This window comes from Odocoileus virginianus, chromosome 14, assembly GCF_023699985.2.
Source record: "Odocoileus virginianus isolate 20LAN1187 ecotype Illinois chromosome 14, Ovbor_1.2, whole genome shotgun sequence".
NCBI lineage: Eukaryota > Metazoa > Chordata > Mammalia > Artiodactyla > Cervidae > Odocoileus > Odocoileus virginianus.
Window position 1 is genome coordinate 45,501,364 of NC_069687.1, and position 14,190 is coordinate 45,515,553.

General features: G+C 42.7%; 1 protein-coding gene and 1 long non-coding RNA gene across 6 annotated transcripts in view; one reads left to right on the forward strand and one right to left on the reverse strand.

Moving 5' to 3' along the window:
* Window positions 1–14,190, reverse strand: part of ANKRD55 (ankyrin repeat domain 55) — a 106,458-nt gene that overhangs the window by 55,720 nt on the left and 36,548 nt on the right. For all 5 annotated transcript variants that reach the window (XM_070476701.1, XM_070476697.1, XM_070476698.1 and 2 more), the window contains exons 4-5: window positions 12,517–12,647; window positions 9,394–9,503 (exon numbers count right to left, since the gene is read on the reverse strand). In XM_070476701.1, coding sequence (XP_070332802.1) covers window positions 9,394–9,503; window positions 12,517–12,647 — 241 coding nt within the window. The remainder of the gene's footprint in view (window positions 1–9,393; window positions 9,504–12,516; window positions 12,648–14,190) is intronic.
* LOC139038263 (uncharacterized) lies at window positions 4,565–13,125 on the forward strand. Its single transcript, XR_011491221.1, has 3 exons — window positions 4,565–6,443; window positions 11,427–11,636; window positions 12,744–13,125. It is a non-coding gene; the product is annotated as an uncharacterized lncRNA (long non-coding RNA).

The window sequence follows — 14,190 nt, forward strand, 5'->3', positions numbered from 1 at the left end:
ACATATATTCCCTCCCTTTTAAGTCTCCTTCCCTCCCCCTACCCATCCCCCTAGGTCATCACAGAGCAACGGACTGGGCTCCTTGTGTTAAATCTAGTCTTATCACTGTGTGGGGGGAGCCAGGACAATGCTGTGATTTAAATCTGTCTTCACCACTGTATGACCTTTCTGAGCTTCTGGTTCTCACTTCGTAAAAAGGATAATAACAGTGGTGGTGGTGGTGAGAGTTAAATAGTGTGACAGGTGTAAAGCTCCTAGTATACAGATTTTAAAGGAACAATGGTTATGACTAAAAATGGCGCATTTATTTTATCCTTTCTGAATTCTAGAATTCTTCCATCAGGTGGGAAGATGCTACAAAAATAATTTCATTATGGTTAAACATTGTTTTTTATGCTTTCCTTTACAGCTTCTTTATGAGGGGAGGGTAACTGGTGACTATCTTTCTTCTTTCTCTCTTTCTTTTTCTTTTTCTCTCTCCTCCTTTCTCGTCCCCTCGCCTGCTCTCTCCTCTCTTCCCTTCCTCTCTCTCTCTCTCTCTCTCTCTCTGTGTCTCATTGATGGCCATGGTCTGATATCTAAGGCACATCTGGTGTAAGTGCTAAGGAGAGTGGGAGGGAGCAGGGGCTCAGTGGTGTCCAGTCTGGTTATCCTTGGCTGACCCTGAGCAGACTGAGATCATCTGCAGTCAGACAGGCTTTTCTGGGGCTACTCCAGAGCAGCGTGATCACACTGGGGGGAAAGCGAACTCTACCTAGATGGGAATGGAGGTGGGGAGATCAAGACCTCTTCTCATCCTGGGTGAGCCTCTGAAGATCACGGGGTGAACCCTATGCTAGATGTTTCTGTTTGCCTCTCAGCTCCAGCCTCTGCCCTGCAGATTCCTGCTTTGAAGGCTGACCTCCAACAATGTCATCATCCAGGTCCCCTGCCCTCTGGCTTCCACTGGGTTTGGTCAGTGGGAGAACCTGCAGGAGGAAGGAGAGGAGCCACTTCCCTTTCTGACAGTGACTTTTTCCCTCTACTAAAGGCCTGGGGTCCTGCCCCGTGGCCCTTCTCCTGCACTCCAACTGCAACTACAACACAGTTTCCAATAAGAGCTTCCTTCCTCACCTCTTGTGAGCCCGGGTGAAACATTTTCCTGCCTTAGGAGGAGAGTGGGGGTGGAGATTGTCACCATCTCTTGTTGGTTGATTTCAGATGTGTTACTCACTCAGTTGTGTCCAACTCTTTGTGACCCCATGGACTGTAGCCCGCCAGGCTCCTCTGTTCATGGAATTATCCAGGCAAGGATACTGGAGTGGGTAACCTATTCCCTTCTCCCAGGGATCTTCCCAACCCAAGGATCAAACTTGGGTTTCCTGCATTGCAGGCAGATTCTTTATCATCTGAGTCACTAAGGAAGCTCTAATTTCAAATAGCCTTTCATTAAACTTTCTTAGTCATCCCTATTGCATGTTTTCCCTTTCATGACTCTGAGTGATATATGCAAATCTATTCTGCTTGCCTCCATTTGATTCCTAAGTCACTAAAACTCATCAATCTTAAAGCTGGTACAAATTTACAGGTGAGTATTCTCTCTCTCTCTCTCCCACTTTATGAGAACAAATGACCCGATGCACTACATTGCTTGCTAAGGCCAGCACACGTTGCCTTGGTTATCCAGCTTGGACTAGAACCCAGATGACTGGTTTCAGCCTGGTGCTTCTATATTGTTCTGTGCTTCAGAGGCAGTTTGCAAGAAACCTGTCCCACATCTGTCTTAATGACCAGTAGACTTGCAGACCTCTTAGTTTTGTTTTCTTAGCGTTCCTGTTATGTGCTAAGCTGACCCAGGTGTATTTATCCCATAACCCTCAAGCCCATCTATTATCATTAGCTAAAACTCTGTCCATCTCTCAGATCTCCAGCCACACCATCAGGCCCACCCCCTCCCAGCTGTCAGGACAGCAGGCCCAGGTCCCAGCAGACAGGCAGAGTCGGGGTGATGAGAGCACAGAGGCTGGGGCCAGACTGCCTCTGTGAGAACCTCTGCCCCCTCACCAATCAGCCAGACCTTGGACTCATTAGGAAACTCTCAGTGCGTACATTTTCCTACCTGTAAAATAAACGTTAACACCTCTTTTCTAAAGATCTGTTGTAACTGTAAATGAGTCAATGCCCATAAGGCTTTTAGAATGGACTTTATATACTATAATAAATTCTATATAATGATTGATTTCTTACTACAAAAAGGTCCTACCCTTATATCTTGGGGTTCCCTGATTGCCATGAGCTGATTGGTTGGCCAGGGAGAGCTCAGCTAGAAGTATCCTGGAAAGAAGGGAGGTTTGTCTCCTGGAACTTCTCTGTTTTGCTGGCCCCTTAGGCTCACAGTCCTGGAGCTAGTTCAGCCTGGGGATGACTGGGGAAAAGGGTCCCCAAAGCTGCCATCTGCTCTCCTGTCCCTGAATCTGCCCAGCGGTAGAAGTAAGCTGCCATGAAACATCCACTGCAGATTAGGATGCATCATCTTGAAACTAGAGAGCGGGATCAAAGAAATGATTTCCTTCCTCCCTCTAGCTGCAATCAAGAGAATAAAGAGGCAGAGCTGCCGGCACTTGACAGGAAAAAAAAAAAAAAAAATCTGCTGGTAACCATGGAGATGATGAAAATGACTTTCAGAGAGCCCTGTGACTGCTTTCAGAGGAAATCGCTGCTTGCCTTCCAACTCTAGCGTGCACAGCGTTGTACAAACACAACTGCATGCTCTTTGCAGATTTGTTAATGATTATGCCCCCTCTTTCACATCGCGCCCTCTGAATGTCCTAGCCAAGGAAGCAAGAAGAGCCATGGGAAGCGGAAAGGGAGAAAACCCAGACCTGCTGAGAAGTGGAGTATCCAAAGCAGGAAGGGGACTCACGAGAGGAAACTTGTGCTCCTTTGCTTTTGTCCATCCAACTTGCCCTCGTGTGCTTAATTTTAGGCTCTTCCTCCCTGCAGGAGCTTAGATTCCCACTGAGCTATCACTTAGCCAGGGCTGCACATTGACTGGCTGGTTTGCTTGCGAGTTGTTTTCATCAGAGAACCAAAACCTCTCTGGAGGCAAAGGGCTAATTGAAGTGTCCCCTTTGCTTGTTTACAAGCTGCTTCAGTTTGAGACTTCACTCTAAATAGTCTCCAGCAAGCACCGAGTGGAAGGAGTCTGTGCTGTTTGGAAATCTAGGGGTGAGTAGATTTTAAAAGGAGTCTGAGTACCTGAGTACAAGTCCACAATGTGGCCAGCACATATACTTATGATTAGAGGAAAAATATACATGTATGTCCACTGACAAAGGTAGAGAAGGGAGTTTCAGAGGAGCTAATGCTTGAGTTTGATGTTCATTGGGTTCTAAAATCTTGCGATGCTCTATGTCCCAAGGTTAAAACAAATAGGAGTGATGTTCATACCCTGATGAACTTCACAGGAAATGTGTTCTCATGTCAGTGAGTACAGGACTGTGTGTACACGTACCTGTGTGGTTGTATTTTTTGTGGACCTGTGTGTGCTAAGGTGGAAAGGCCAGGGTGAAGGCTGGTAAGTGGTGGTATCGGGGTTTCATTCTTTAGTGCTGATCAATTATACCTTTTTATTTCTATCTTCACTATCATCATCATCAACATCCTCACCCTTATCCCTCATCATTGTCACTAACACTCAGTGAACACTAACAGTTGATGGTCTCACATATTTTCTCATTTACTTCTGCCTTCTTACCTAGGAGGTAACTACTGTATTACTCCTACTTTCTAAAAAAGAAAGCTGGACCTTAATATGTTTACTTGCCCAATATAATGTGTCTGTAAGAGATGGAGCCAGATTCATCCTCAGCCAGTCTGACGCCTGGGCTGGCACTCTTGCCCACCCTTTACCTCCATCCAAAAAAAGGATTTTAGGTGGTTTTCAGATACATATAGTAAGACAAGATCACAAGAAGAAACTAGGCAGAGAGAAAATGAGGGCAGGATAAAGAACACATAATTATGGTCCTATGCGCATGCCAGAGGTGAGACACAAATTGGGTTTTGAGTTTTCTAAATATATAAAGAGAGAAACCTGATCATAAGTCACAGTGTCCACATAGTAAAAATAATTCATCAGAAGAAGCACAGGAATTCCTCCTTTAGTAGAAATTTTTCTTGTGCGGTTTTTCAGAAAAGATTGTTTTTGGACACTGTAATGAACAAAATATTTCCTGACAATCAGACAGTAAGGAGTTCTGTAAGTCTGTTTCTTTTTTTGTTTTGACTACATGGTGTGCAGAACTTCTTGGATCGAGGATTGAACCTGTGTCTCCTGCACTGGAAGAACAGAGTCTTATTTACTGGACTACCAGGGAAGTCCCATAAGACTGTTTCGCATAAGGCCTCTCGGGGTAGACTGAGAGCTTAAGGACAAAATGTGGCCATTAAAATGAATTCAACAGGGTCCACAGCAGTGGACTCCAGGAGCATGGCACACCCCCTGGGCAGGTTACTTATCTTCACACATGCTCTAGGCAATTAGTTATCTTCTTGATGCCTTAGTTTTCTCTGTAAAATGGGGATAGAAATATTACCTATCACATAGAGGTGTGGTAAAGTTTAGATGAGATAGCACATAGAAAGTGCTCAGAATTTTGCTCAGAACATGATAAATAATTAATGCTGCTTGTCATCATCATGCTTGTTATAACTATAGACCACTATGCTTTAATGGTCAGACAAGCTGGCCTAAAGTTGTGTCCATTTAGGAAAATTAAACAGTTGAACAGATTTAGATGACTTAATGGAAGATCACTCCCTTCTGCATTATGATTTTAGGATTAGAAGATGCCTGTAAGGCAGACTAAGATTTTTTTCTTAGAAAGTGATTCTGAGTTCAAGCAGACACATAAATGGGCAGTTGAAGCCCAAGTTCTTTGGCTCGGTTAGTTTTGCCTTGAAACATTTAATGCAGATGTTATCAAACTCAGACACAGCCATAAGGTTTCTCAATAAAACAATGATAAAGTATCTAGTTTTAAGCAATGTAATTCCATAAGAAATCCTTTCAGTCAAGCTAGTTTTGAAATGTTCTCTAGGTAACAAAGTCAGCTGATTTGCTATATGGGTTGTACAAAACTATAGGTTGACCCTTGTCATCTATCTCTACAAAGATTCAGTCCAAACTGCTGAGATTGCTGACTTAACCCCCTGAAAGGAGTTCAGGGTGGAGATCAGGAATGAGACACCCCGAGCTCTGGGGAAAAAAACTGGCAGAACAGGCCTTCAAGGATTTAGATATTTTCAGAAGAAGGCTTTATGAGCCCAATTCTTACATCTCTTCATATCTAGAAAAGCACTAAAATCTTTCATGGTGACAACTGCTTCTCGTGACTCACAGTAACTTTCTACAAAAATACATGGTCAATGTATGTACTCCCCCTTCACCAAAATCACACAGACACTGACCTTCCCCTAACCTCTTTGCAGTAGTTTCTCAGAGCTATCTGAAATGCTATCTCCTGGGCTATAGTCCTCATTTTGCCCCAAATAAAAAATTCACAACTCTTACAGTGTATAATTTTTTCTCTCAACAGTTGTTAAGGTTTAACCCAATTCATTTTTGGATAACATTTATCAGAAATGCTAATTTGGGTTTTGGAACATTTAATCTTACCCTTTGGGTTCTACTAGTTACAACAGCTAGCATTACCATAATTAAAGCAGATTTTATCTTCCAGAATCAGCAAACTATCCATCTAGGACAATAAAATGATATCATTAGTACAAAGAGAATTTTATTTTTCTGGCTTCAGCTCTTCCAAAGGTGGTGACTGGGTCATTTGGGACAGTTTCATGAGAAGGGGAAACCACAGCTCTGGGTTCTCTCAGTTACAGTGATGTAATGTAAGTCCTAGAGAGTCTAGAGGCATAATAAGAACTAGCCTAATAAATCCACAAAAGAGGAAGTATGCTTAGATTGTTTTTGAATATATTATTGCAGTGATTTCAGATGATAAGCTTACTCTATTGACCAAATTGAGGATTTTGATGCAAAGGCTTGATTCACCCATGAGGTGCAATAGTTTAATGGCAGAGCCAGATTCTCACCAAAATTCGTGTCTCCCTTTCTTGGATTGGAGTCATGGCCAGGATGTGGATTCTTTCTTGGTCAGGGACTATGTTCCCTAGCGCTTCTTATGGCCAAACGACTCATCCTTATTAATGGAATGTGAGCGGAAGTGAACTGTGTCATTTACAGGCTTTTAAAGAATTAAGTGAGGCTTGTCTACTCTCCTCTTACCCTATCTGCAGGCTGAACAAAAAGGATTCTGTGATCCTAGGAGAGAATGAAGCCACAGGCTGGCATCTCTGAATCATCTGTGGAGGGGAGCCACCTCCCCTGCTCCCAGTCCACGAAACCTACGTTGGAATAAACTTATACTATGTTAAAATGCTGGGTAAGGCTTCTATGGTGGCTCAGATGGTAAAGAATCTGCCTATGATGTAGGAGACCCAGGTTCAATCCCTGGGTCAGGAAGATCCCCTGGAGTAGGAAATGGCAACCCACTCCAGTATGCTTGCCTGGAGAGTTCCAGGGACAGAGGAACCTGGTGGGCTACAGTCCATGGGGTCGCAAAGAATTGGACACCAGTGAGTCAGCAACACTTTCACTTTCACTTTCCCTGGTGGTCTAGCGGTTAAGAATCCACCTGCCAATGCACGGGACATGGGTTCGATCTCTGGTCCAGGAACATTCCACATACCGCAGAGCAGCTAAGCCCATGAGCCACAACTACTGAGCCTGTACCCTAGAGCCTATCCTCCGAAACAAGAGGAGCCACTATGACAACTAGCCCTGAATCGCAACTAGAGTGTAGTCGCTGCTCACCTCAACTAGAGAAAGTTTTTGTGCAATAATGGAGACCCAGCACTGCCAAACATTAAAAAAAATACTGAAGACTTAGGTTTTATTTCTTACAACAGCTATGATTACCATAACTAAAGCAGATGTTCATTTTACAGAATTAGTTATATAGATTTTGAAATGACTGCTCTGAGTGAGGTAGGTAAAAAGCACCTAAGTGGAGTAAATTGATGCAGAATAGTCTTTAAAATGATGGCTCAGATGGTAAAGAATCTGCTTGCAATGCAGGAGACATGGGGTTCGATCCCCGGTTGGGAAAGATCCCCTGGAGAAGGGAATGGCTACACAATCCAGTATTCTTGCCTGAAAAATCCCATTGACAGAGGAGCCTGGCGGGCTACAGTCCGTGAGGTCACAAAGAGTCAGACACAGTTAACACACACACTCTTGGAAAAACAGTATGATTTTGTGACTAAATATTTTTGTGGGTTGTCTAGAAAAGTCATTCTTTTTTCATCAAAAGGTAGTCATCTTTTTATGATGTCCACAGATTGTTAGCTCTGGGCTTGCTGTTTCTTCTCTAAACTTCCTTGTTTTGTTGGGCTTTGAGTAAATCTAAGTTTTCTATTATTGCTGGATATGATCCAATGATAATAAGAGGCAAGACTTGGTTGGGAATAGTCCTGGAATTTCCCGAGTCCTCTTACTTTAGTGTAAACCAGACTGAAATGAAGAAACCCTATCACCTCTCAACCTGGAAGGGGCCTTGGTCTCCTCAACCCCCACAGGCTTCAGTTTACTTCTGGACACAAGGTGTGGAGGAGGAGGCAGCAAAAGGCAGCCCCTGAGGTTCTGGCCTGCTGCCTAGCTCTGGGACGTCAAATTCCTGTCAGAGGTCTGCTCTGTCAGCAAAGGTTCAGGAAGTGCCTGGAGTGTTGCTGATTCCATACTGGGAAACTCTTATCAAGCTGCTAGGAGGGGCTTTTGAAAGATTGGGGATCCAGGCCACTTAGTACAGAGGACTGTCTGGGCAAAACTTTTTCCTTTGTTGCACAATCATCTTACAAGAAAGTGACCTTCTCAATCATCCAACTATTTGAGGACTTTCTTTGCATGGCCTCCAGCATCACACACTCCTGCTTTTCCTGCTAACCCACTGTTTACCCCATGCCCTTTCAGTCTCCTTTGCTGGGTCTTTGCCGGGTCTTTGCCTTCTTCCAGCTGTTGACTTACAAAAAATGCACAGCATGAGAGTTGTGAATTAAGTTTTATTTGGGGGCAAAATGAGGACTGCAGCTGGGAGAACTCAAGCAGCTCTGAGAAACTACTCCAAAAAAGAAGGGGGGAAGGTCAGCGTATATATGAGATTTTGGGGAAGGGGGAATATATGCAATCAAGTGCTCATTTTTCCAGGTTTCTTCCAGTCTCATGAAGCTTTTGCTAGTCACAAGGAGCAGTCATCACCATGGAGGATTTTAGTGCTTTTCTAGATATGAGGAGATACAAGAACTGGGCTCGTAACATTGGCTCCTGAAAATATCTAACCATCTGAAGACCTGTTCTGCCAGTTTACCCCTGGGCACAACATGTCTCATTTCTGCTCTGAACTCCTGAACTCCTTTCCTGGTTGTGGGGAGGTGAGGGGTGGGTGTGAGAGGGGTGGGGGTGGGGTTTTAAAATCAGCAGCTGTAGCAGCACATGATTTAACCTTTATAGAGGTAGATGTGTGCTGAGTTGCTCAGTCATGTCCAACTCTTTGTGACCCCATAGACTGTAGCCCACCAGGTTCCTCTGTCCATGGAATTTTCCAGGCAAGAATACTGAAGCGAGGTGCCATTTCCTACTCCAGGGGATCTTCCTGACCCAGGGATCAAACCCTCATCTTTTGCATCTCCTATATTGGCGGGTGGATTCTTTATCACTAGTGCCAGTTGGGAAATACCCAGAGATAGATGGCAAGTGCCAGTGACATGTTCCAGTTTGTAGCCGACACCGCCCTTAAATGTTGGCATGACTCTGGGTTCAGACAGTAATGCTCTTTTACCTTGTTTGGTTTCTGTCATACCCTCATCACTACTTGAAATTACACTATTTATTTGTTTGCTAGTGTGCCACTTAACTCCTTCACTAGAAAGTAAGATCTGTGAAGTCAGAGCCACTGTCTTGCTCATGTGGAAATCTAGGGCCTAGAGCAATGCTTGGTCCATAATAAGCATTCTAAGCATGCAATAAATAGTTATTGAATTAATCACTGACTGACTGAGTGAAAGAATATACAAATTCAGATGGTGACACAAAGCATTTCTTATTAAATCAGAGGCTAGGAGAAAAGGATTTTATCGAAGTCAATTTGAGAGTGATATTAGAGTTGAGATAATTGCAGGGTATTTAGATTCACTGAGATGTGGTCCTGTGTGCTGTGAATACCAAAGAAATGGATAAAATTTGTTTTTATTTGCTACAAGGGTTGGATTAGGTGAGCTTCTAATCCAACTTGGGTGCATCCCAATTTGAGTGTCGCGTGAACCTGGCTAGAGACGTACCTCACATCGGGCTCAGCGGTGGCAGCGTGCAGTGGCAGACGGCCGTTTTTATCTGGGATATTGTGCTTGGCACCATTTCTGAGTAGACTCACACAGCCTTCCAGCCATCCCTGGAAGAGCAAAAGCAATGTTATATAACACAATCCCGCATGACATAGTACCAGAGTCCAACAAACTTTCTCCAGTTTTCTTTCCCTCTCTTCTTTTGGTTTGGCTTAAAACATATTCTACTTGACCTGAGGTGGTTGGTTAAGGCCCATGCCTCCCATTCAGACAGCAGAGGACTGAAGGTCTTGAGATGAGGATTCTTGAGTTTTCTGGAGGACCTTTTCCTGTCAGGGGCAGACAGATCCTAGTCTTCTGCCTCTGTCTCCCCAATTCTAGGGCCACTCGCTGAGATTCATTCCCCTTTTATACTGTTTCCAGAGCCAAAGTTGGCAAGTGATGAGGATGATTAGTCAACTCTAGACCCTTATGGGCTTAACTCCAAATCACGCTAATTCCAAAACTGGATGCCATGGCCCAATTTCAAAGCTGGGCTCCTATGTCATCATTTTATTTAATTTATTTATTTTTGGCTTCACTGGGTCTCTTGATGCACAAGGGCTTCTCTAGTTGCAGCAAGTGGCGGCTACTCTCTAGTTCCAGTGTGCAGGCTTCTCTTGCTGTGGAGCATGGGGTTCAGAGTTGGAGGGCTTCAGTTGTGGAGCTTGGACTCAGCAGCGGGCTTGGACTCAACATGGGCTTAGTTGCCCATCAGCAAGTGGAATCTTCCCACACCAGGGATTGAATCTGTGTCCCCTGATTTGGAAGGAGGATTCTTAACCACTGGACCGCCACGGAAGTCCCTAAGTCCTTAGGTCCCAAACTCCACTGTATGCCTTAGTTCACCTATATCTGAAATATGGCCCTTCATCCCCTTTTCCAAGTTCTCTTTCTAGCAACCCCAAAGATAACATCTTCGTGACTCTCATCAGTCTCTTTTCTGATCCCTAGAATTCTAAACTGAACTCTACTCCAATGGCTGGGACCCTGCCAGCCACTGACTGCCCTTTCTGCTGCTGAATATGGATCTATCACCAGCACCCTCTTATGTCTTCCCAATTGTTGTTTATCCACCTCTGAATTCCCCAAGACCCTTCCTGTGAACTCTCTGTTGCCTACAAATTCACCAGATTGAGACCTGATATTGCCATGTCTGAAGCTTGACTCCTCCTTGGTTAGCACTTAAAACTGGGTCATTTCTCCACTGTCTTTCTGATTTCAAAGGGAAAATATAATTGCAGGCTAGTCCTTCCTTTCTGTTCATTAATACTTTAAGTAACTGACCCAACTCTGCTGAAAACTGAGCTTGGCTCACATGCCAAGGAGAATACCTCCAACATTCATCCAGAATCACTTGGGTTTCCCACCTAATTATAAATAAACTTATAAGTAAATGCAGTTATGATTATGAATAATAATATAATAAAACTCTATTTTTTCCTCTGCTTTATTCTATCCTGTATAGTTAAGAGTCAAGATTACCCAGTAACAAGAGAAAGATTACTGAATATTTTCCCTTGTAGTACTGGTAGTAATAAAAATGTTACTTAAATGTGTGGAAGAGAAAGAAAGATAATGATAAGAACTTTCACTTCTGAAAAGTCTAGGGAAAAAAACTTTCAACAAAAGCACAGTAAAATTCATAGGTTCTAAGATTAAGTATGACTTTGTAGAGCTGACCAATAATATCTGAGTGTTAAGTAGACGCAAACAGTTTTCAGTCTTGAGTCATAGTTTACTAAGGTATTAAATCTGGTTTTAATTCCTGATGCTTAAATTAAAAGTTCTCTGATTAAAAGGAAAAATATGAGCAGGAGACCAAAAGAAAAGCATACTGGACAAATTTCAGAGTTGCCAAATTGTAGAGTTGCCAAAGTTTTATAGCTCTTGAAAAACAAATCTTCTGATGGAGGAGGGTTTGAAACATTTTTATCATTTTGCAACATTTCATGGAACTATGTATGTGGTTTTCTTTTTTTCTTCCTCAGAAAAGAAATCAGAAAACTATGGACTACATCTGAATCTCACAGTCATTGTTTAGAACCAAAAAACTATGTTTTGTACTACTATGTGCTGGGTGACTGCATGTGGTTCTCCTTCAGTTGTGCCCAACTTAGGGTATTATTTTTACTACATTTTACAAATGAGGAAGCAGGCGTAAAGAGGTGAAGAAATTTGCCTAGGACTACACCTCTATGGTAAGTTTATCTGTATATTGAGTTTGAATTTGTGACTGAGAAAATTTCTGAATGTTCTCTTTGTCAAGTTTCTCTTTAATACTTTAATTCAAACATTGCCAGAGAAAGTGATGGGCTTCAGAGTGTAATGGCTAAGACACTACCTATTCTCAGCTCCCAGGGAACCTCAGAAGAGCCAGTGAGGGGCCCTACCTTGGGCTTCCAAACAGAGGTGGTGTCAACAGTCGAGGGTAATGCTTTGCTGTCATTCAGGCATACTTTCCTATGCAACCCCTTAGAATGCGTTCCCAGAAAGAGTTGTATGCAATGCTGGCACCTCGCTAAGCTCACTGCTCACCATCATCTAGAGAACTTCCTCCCTGCCCCTTAAATGGCTATCTAGCCCAAGAAATGTGAAATTTTGAATTTTAGAGGAAATGTAGCTTGATTTCAGTGATTTCTGTTTGCTTGTTGTTTGTTGTTGCTTAGCGGCTTAGTCACGCCCGACTCTTTTGCAGCCGCATGGACCTGCCAGGCTCCTCTGTCCATGGGATTCTTTAGGCAAGAATACTGGAGTGGGTTGCCATTTGCTTCTCCAGGGGATCTTTCCTACCTATGGATCGAACCTGCATCTCCTGCACTGGCAGGCGGATTTTTTTACCACTGAGCCACCAGGGAAGCTCCTAGAGGCTTATTAGGAAGATCCAAAATGACTTAAATCCATGCTACCAATTCTAAGTGATTACATAAATGTTGGAGATGATTAAGGCAATATTTCTGAACTTCTATTTCTATTGACCAGCTGCACAAATCGAAGATCACTCTTCTGCAAGTGGGGGCCCCATAACAACACATCTAGTCCACCCCACTCCTTCACACGCGCCACAAATACAGTTGGTACCAGATAGGTTGCCAGACAGAGACTCGTGCGGCCATAAGCGTCCTGCGTGTTAATATTGGCTCCCATCTTCAACAGCAGCTTCACTGTGTCCACTTGACGTCCAGAAACCGCATGCATTAAGGGTGTGCATCCTGAAATGAGACATTTCAACAGCTTTTAAAAATGTTTGACTTGTGAAATTTATGAGTCGACTTTATTTACCTGTTCATTTATTATGTTCTTTGCAGATGAACTACCCTCAACACAAATTCAGCTGTTGAGCTGAAGAGAGATGATGATTGTTGCTGCATTTATATTAGGTTGGCCAAAAGTGTTTTTGTTTTTTTTTTCATAAGCTGTCTCTCATAGTGCTTACTTGTCTCTAACTTCATTCTAAACAATTTTGTTTGGTTGTACTGTGATAGCTGTCACATCAGCATGCATTTAAAAAAATTATCAAAATTGGTGAATTTTTGTAGCTATTTTAATATTGGATGGAAGGAGAAAGCAACATTTTTGGCATATCATGCTTTATTATTTCAAGAAAGATAAGAGCACAACTGAAACTCAAAAAAAGATTTGTGCAGTGTATGGGAAAAGTGCTGTGACTGATTAAACATGTCAAAAGTGTTTTGTGAAGTTTCATGCTGGAGATTTCTTGCTGGACAATGTTCCACAATGGGGTAGACCAGTTGAAGCTGATAATGATCAAATCAAGACATTAACCGAGAACGATCAACATTATACCACACAGAAGGTAGCTGATATATCAAAATATCCAAATCAAGTATGGAAAACCATTTGTACCTGCTTGGTTATGTTAATCACCTTGATGTTTGGATTCCACATAAGTTAAGCAAAAAAAACACTTTGACCATATTTCTGCATGTGATTCACTACTTAAATGTAACTAAAACATTTTGTTTTTGAAACAAATTGTGATGGGTAATGACAAGTGGATTCTGTACAATAATGTGGGAACATAAAAGATTGTGGGGCAAGTGAAATTAACTACCACCAACCACACCACAGGCCAGTCTTCATCCAAAGAAGGTGACATGTATATGGTGGGATAGGAAGGACGCCTTCTATTAATGAGCTCCTGGAAAACCAAACAATTAATTCCAACAATTGCTCCCAGGGCTTTCCTGGTGGCTCAGATGGTAAAGCGTCCGCCTGAAATGCAGGAGATCTGGGTTTGATCCCTGGGTCGGGAAGATCCCCTGGAGAAGGAAATGGCAACCCACTCCAGTACTCTTGCCTGGAAAATTCCATAGACTGAGGAGCTTGATAGGCTACAGTCCACGGGGATTGCAAAGAGTCGGACACGACTGAGTGACTTCACCTTCACTTTCTATTGCTCTCAAATAGACCAACTGAAAACAGCACTAGATGAAAAGTGTCTGGAATTAGTCAGCAGAAAATACATAAGAGTTTTTACTTAAAAACTGAAGGAACTTTTTAGCCAGCCCAATATAAATTATCCATTTTTAGACCCTATTAAATCTTTTGTAATCTTGCTGTAATTGCTTGATTAAAACATTTTGTGCAGATGATAAAGTTTGTATATTACCGCCTTGGGAATCAGTATAATTTGGGACATAACAGGCAGGGTTAAGCCCAAGTTGGTTTGAACAACGCAGAATCTGGAAGTATCTTTAGAAAGCAATGCTGACTAGGCAGATAGGTACAGCA